This window comes from Petaurus breviceps, unplaced genomic scaffold (assembly GCF_028583685.1).
Source record: "Petaurus breviceps papuanus isolate PSGF00001 unplaced genomic scaffold, PetGlider_PUasm1.0 91041, whole genome shotgun sequence".
NCBI classification, from domain to species: Eukaryota; Metazoa; Chordata; class Mammalia; order Diprotodontia; family Petauridae; genus Petaurus; species Petaurus breviceps.
In genome coordinates, this window is record NW_027187400.1 from 21,021,524 (window position 1) to 21,027,962 (window position 6,439).

Genomic DNA, 6,439 nt, shown 5'->3' on the forward strand with positions numbered 1-6,439 from the left:
CTCATATGTTATAGAATAAAAAACCTTCAATCAATCAGTGCCCTTCTCTAAGACTCTCCAGTTTTTCAATGATCTTCCTAAATTGTGGTCCCCATGATGAAACTATCTACACACATATACATACACACACATACGGTAGAATCAAGGGTGTAGGAGAGCTGACATTTAGAACCCAAGTCTTCTATCTCCCAACTTTTTATGGAAGCCTACTCAATAGTAAATAAGTGAACCTTGACCATATGGATAATTTTGGATTGAGTGAATCGAGATGAAAGTGTAATTGAAGACTGAGGATCCATATGTAGGTGGTAACAGAGAGGTCAAGGAGTTCATGGAGCTATGGAAGTTCCCTTATCACTATAGTTTAGAAAGTCAGTCAATTCAACAAGCATGGGCATGGTGTGAGCTAAGCAAACAAAATAGTTTGTGTCCTAAAGTATATTATATTCTATTGAGAAGAAAATATATAGTTTGACCTGGGCCATCTTTTCACCAGAGATATAACTAGGCCAGGACAACTGGGACTTTGACCCAAGGTGATGCAATTTAAAGGGTACTGATTTCACTGGCACTGTTACAGAAATACCTGAGCCTAGTGTCTTAGTGAGCAAAAACTGTCAGTCAAAATAGCAACCTTGCACATTAAGTGCTTCTAACTTTTCCACCAAATGAAGAGATGCCCAAATAGCTATCATCCTTTTCTCTTTTTTGGTCAGTCCTGAATATGGGTTCTGGCTCACATCCTGGAACATTGCTGGGTTGGTAGGTCATGATGTAAAACTTCCCAATTACCTTGCTTCCTTTGCTCAGTGGAGAGAGAGCTAGACAATAGGCTTAGTGAAATGTCCTTTGGGATATTTTTAGCTTCTTGTGGGCATATAAACTCATCTCATTCCATGATTACAAATGGTTGATTTGGGACCTCAATTCTATATAAGTTTTAATCCAATTCATAATTTCATTCTGAGATGTTCCCAAGGTTGGGCCCCTCCACCCCAAATTCCATGAAGATTCCCAATAAATACACCAACTGCTATTACATAACTATCCGCTTTATTTGAAAATGTCTACACTGCATTAAACAGTGTTAAGAAACCCACTGTCCTGTCCCAGCAGGCACTGGGTCCAGTGTATAACTTGAGATGGACTTTTATTTTTTCATGGAGTTGGGAAGAGAAGAAAGGGGAGGTGGTAGGAAACAAAATTTTGAAGAGAATTGTTATAAATCACTAACCAGAAATTTGAAGGGTAGGGGAAGGAGAGATAGCTTGAGACATGGTGTTTTATAAGTTCTTTCAATCATACTTTATTAGACCATCTGCTTCCATCTCTTGTGTATTTAATTTGTAATATATTGCTGATGGATAGCTTCATCCTTGAGTAGATTATATAAAATAACATCCAAACATTGATACAAGACAAGAAACCTGGGAGGGGAATAAGCTGTATTTCTTGGGCAATGGCTTCCCATCCTACACCAACTCACTGGACAATATGAAAAAGCTTAGGTTTGAAACTATACCCAGTCATTCCAGGATATGTGTCAATGAATGAGCATGTCTTTTTAAAAAAATAATTCAACTGACCTTCATAAAAGGGTGTGCTGCATTTGACAGTACTGGGATAATGAGCTCTAATGAGGAATTTGATTCACTTTTCAGTTTGTGAGGTCGACAAATGAAAAATGGGGAAAGATTTTTCTTTGAATTTAATGTACTTAAAAAAAAGCTTACTGCTGTTTAAAATTCAACTGTAGCTACACTTATTTTCCATTTCATACATCTCTCCAAAGTGACAAAGGTCAAGGAGGTAAATAAATGTAGGAAAACTGGAACATTTTGCTGCTTACAGTCTATCCCAGTACAACCGTCCTTCATGTTTTAGAGATAAGTAGCAAAATGCTTTTAAGTCTGGGTCATGTTAGCTGTTGGCAGCTTTGGGGCTGCAATGTATGATCTAGCCCAGCAGGGCCACATGCTAAGAATCAGAGGGGTTATAGTGATGTCGTCCTGGCAGCCAATCAGAAACAAACCTTCCTTTAACTAAAGGACCACCCTGGGCCCATTCACTTCAAAGATGCAGAGGTGGGAGGTTGTCAGCACAAAACATTGAGTCAGCAAGCTCTTTCTGGAGAAGCTTTTTAAGCAGTCCAGGAGGCCTTGGGGAGGAAAAGGACTGTCTTCCCAGAATCATGGATTTCCTGTTTACTAACTTCAATAGTTGACTCCATGAGGGAGTCTTTGAAGTGCTTTGTCCCAATCAACTAGAAACAGCTGTTCACTACATCACAAAGGCTGGAGATGCTTTTTTGATCACTGCTTGTACCAAATTCTAAGGAATAAGGAGTAAAAGGTCTTGTGCACCTCAGCCCATCAGAGAACATGAAACCATCTCTTTGGGGAACAGCACAATACAGGGGAAAGAGTCCTGAGTTTGGAATCAGAAGACCTGGGTTCAAATCCCATTACTGTCACTTATTGTCTGTGTGACCTTTAGTAAGTTCCTTTACCTCTCTGGGCCTCAGTTTCCTCAGTATAAAAGGAGGGGCTTAGGCTAGGTAACCTCTAATGATGATTTCTGACATTTCTAAGGTTTGCAAAATGTTTTACATACATTAGCTCATTTGATTTTCACAGTTACCTTAGTGGGTGATATAGGTAAGTGTTAGTTTGGGAAATTCACTTGACATTGGTTCCCTCAACTGTAAAATGAATGAGTTGGACTAGGTGACCTCTATGCCCTCTCCTTTCTAAGGCCATGACTCTATTGTCCCACTTTAATAAGGAAACTGAGGTTTAGAAAGGTGAAGTGATTTGACCATAATTCATATAGCTAATAAGTAACAGAGGCAGGGCATGAACACAGGGTTCTATCCACTCTGCCCTACTGACCCTACAAAAATCCCCCCAGTTCTAGAATTATGACCCTCTGAACCATTTAACAGCAGTACAAGAGAAACAGAGAGAATGTCAGTATTTCCATATTCCTTTTTGCTTTCAATAGCAACCGAGCACATTAAGGACTTTCCAAAACCATTGGGATTCTGTTGGCACCATTTTGGTTGGTTATGGGCTCACTGGACATTGTTTCCTTGTTTCCTATCCACTCTTAGCCTCCTTTTTTTTTTAGTCATGTCACCTACTTTTACAATGTGCATATATAAAAATAAAAAAAATGATTTAAAAATGACATAGGTTGGAGTCACAGGCTGTAGGAGCCTTCTCATTTTCAACCCTTGGGAGAGTTTCAGGATCACTATGGATCTAGAACTGAGGGAGCAGGTCTTCCACGGATCATCTTCTCACATGGGTGCAGGAAGCTAAAATAGGGGCTCTCTTTAAAAAAATAAAACAGTTGGCAGAAGGAAATGATTCTCCAGTCATCTATGGCCTGTGGGAAAATAAGAAAAAGGAGACTGTCAAATTAATTGTTTGACTGATAATCAGTGTGCCAAGTACCTATAAATAGAAGGTTGGACTTGGAATCAGAAAGACCTGGGTTCAAATCTTGCCTCTGATGGTTGCTAGCTAAGTGACCCTGGGCAAGTCACTTACCTTCCCTAGGCTTCAGTTTCCTTATCTGTAAAATGAGGAAGTTTGACTAGATTACTGTTATAGTCCCTTCCAGCTTTAAATCTATGATTTTATAATCCCTGTGGTCTCTTTCCTAACTAAGTACTTGTTGTCTGATATTATGCCCCCTCCCCTTATTTCTAATGCCCGATCATGTGTACCACCAGGGACAGGTTTCCAGGCACCCAAAAGAATAAATTCAGAGGAAATTTGGACAACTAGACAGCACAGTGGATAGAGTGCCAGCCCTGGAGTCAAGAAGACCCAAGTCCAAATCCTGCCTCAGACTTACTAGTTACATGACCCTGGACAAGTCACTTCACCTCTGTTAGCCTTGGTTTTCTCATCTGTAAAATAGGGATAATAATAGCACCTACTTCTGAGAGTTGTGAGGATCAAATGACATGACAATTGTAAACCACAGAGCCTGGCACATAGTAAGCATTATATAAATGTTGGCTGTTATTATTATTGGGCAGCTAGGTGGTGCCATAGTGTGTAGTGTGCTGGGCCTGGAGTCAGGAAGACTCATTTTCTTGAGTTCAAATCTGGCTTCAGACACTTACAAGCTTTGTGACCCTGGGCAAGTCACTTTACCCTGGTTGCCTCGGTTTCCTCATCTGTAAAATGAGCTGGAGAAGGAAATGACAACCACTCCAGTCTCTGTGCCAAGTAAACCTCAAATGGGGTCATGAAGCATCAGACATGACTGAAACAACAGAACAGTTAAGCGGGTAGGTAGGTGCTGATCTCTAACAGGCTCAACAAGCTAATTAATTGTCAGACTTTCAGTGTGAGATTTTACATCTCAGAAATTCAAAAATGGCTACAAATTGGGGCTTGATTTATTGTGTTACTGATTTCTAGATTTAAGAAAGTGTGAATAATGCAGATTAAATTTAAAAGTGTGTGCGTATACATTTTCCTCCCAGGGAACCTGGTTGTTAAACACTTATCAGCACACCACTGCACTGTTCTATAAATAATGCCTGAGCTCAGCAAGGCTGAGGGAATGGAGTAACCACCAGCCTGGAGACCTGGTGCCTATAGACCAATAAGAATGATAACAACTGGCACTGACATGGTGCTTTAAGGTTTACAAAGTACTTTATATCCATTATCTCGTTTAAGTCTAAGAGCACCCATGCATTTAAGCAGCATATAAAGGTCTCTTGATTCCTTTCAAGTTTTAGCTTAAAGCAGGACCTCAAAATTGAACAAGCATTCAATGCACATTTGCAAAATGCCTATTTCCCAAACTAAATCTCTTCCTAGATATTTAGAATGACTGCATATGCCTTCTAATATGAGAAAATTTGGACATAGCCCAGTTGGAGGCAAAGGAATGGTTCAGATGACCTCCAAACTACTGATATGAATGATGATGATGATGATGATGATGACTGATATCTATTTTGCACTTTAAGGTTTTCGAAGGAATCATATGTATATAATTCGATTTTCTCTTCACAGCAACTCTCTAAGGAAATTACTAAAGGCCCTATTGTTCCCATTTTATAGATTAGAAAACTGAGGCTCAGAGAAGCTAAGGGATTTGCCCAAGGTCATATAACTAGGAAATGTCAGGGGCAGGATTTAAAAGCAGAGCTCTTCCAAGTTCAAGTCCAGTGTTCTTTCTACTGTAACTCAACGGTCTTCTGAAAATTACACCAATCATTCATGTATCATGCCAGTGTGTAGGTATTTTACTTACGAGTACCTGCCCGACATTTTCCTCACGACTGCAATGATGATTCCAGCAATGATACCAATGGAGATCACAATTCCCAAAATGATTCCCACCAATGCTACAGTCTCCAAGCCTCCTAACATAGAGAAAGAGAATCAAGAATATTGGTATTTCATCCAGAAAAAGATGGAGAGGATGACAATGCACTAGTCATGGTATCTCTACTGTGAGCCAACATTCTAGTCTGAAGTGTGGATGGATCTGTACTAAACTACACACAGTAGGATCTTAGGTTTACAGGAGGCCCCAGCTGAGCACAGCAGCAAATTTCCAAAATGTATTATCGTCCTCTCATCACCCATAGACAGATTTAGAATTGGGACATGATACAATGGCTGGCTTTGAGCTATTCTAAACTATCTGGGGACAAACAAGATCCTTCTGAAATAGGCTTTTGTCTATTGAGTTTAAGAACAATATCTCAACTTTGCTATTAATTATTAGGAAGAGTTTTTATAGGGCTATTAAAATAATCCTGATTTTTTTAGTAACCATAAATGGCCATCTTGGGCATTTAAAGCCATTTCCCATCTGGTTTCAGCCTAGCCTCCCAGACTTATTTCATATTATTCCCCTCTATACCTACTCCCTCTTCCAGTCAAATGGCCCTACCTTGCTGTTCCCTGAGCTAAATATTCCATCCCCACCTCTGGCTTCTGTACCTTTGCTCAGGTTGACCCTTTTAAGGTCCATCTGCAGTATCATCTCCTATAGGAAATCCTTTTTGGTCTTTAGAAGGCTTTTCTCTCCTGAAATGACTTTGATTTACCTATCTGTGCAAATGTTGCATCCCCAAATAGAGTGTAAGCTGCTTGAGGACAAGGTCTTTTTGTTGTTGTTGTTAGTCTTTGTAGCCTCATACTTAGCACAAAGTCCTGAACGAGTACAAAGTCTTGAACTGCTTGGCTAGCCCTCATCGGATTGGTTTGAAATGAATTACTGAATTCACGACAAAGAGATTTAAAAATCTCCCGATTTGTCTTTTAATTAAAAAGCTAACTACTCAGAATTTGCTTTATTTCTTTTCCCTCATTCAACCGATCTTTCTTTTTTTTTTTTCAAGCAATCAGGGTTAAGTAACTTGCTCAAGGTTACACGGCCAGTTATTTCTGGGTGT

The 6,439-nt window shown here is 39.7% G+C and overlaps 1 protein-coding gene across 6 annotated transcripts in view; it reads right to left on the reverse strand.

The window, feature by feature from the left end:
• Positions 1-1,036: 1,036 nt before the first annotated feature.
• Positions 1,037-6,439, reverse strand: part of PDPN (podoplanin) — a 46,052-nt gene continuing 40,649 nt past the window's right edge. For 4 of the 6 annotated variants that reach the window (XM_069079138.1, XM_069079141.1, XM_069079143.1 and 1 more), the window contains 2 exons: positions 5,293-5,398; positions 1,037-3,390 (listed from right to left, as the gene is read on the reverse strand). In XM_069079138.1, the coding sequence (XP_068935239.1) occupies positions 3,256-3,390; positions 5,293-5,398 (241 nt within the window). In that variant the 3' untranslated portion in view covers positions 1,037-3,255. Of the gene's footprint in view, positions 3,391-5,286; positions 5,399-6,439 lie in introns of all 6 variants that reach the window. The other 2 variants (XM_069079140.1, XM_069079142.1) reach the window with 1 other exon arrangement.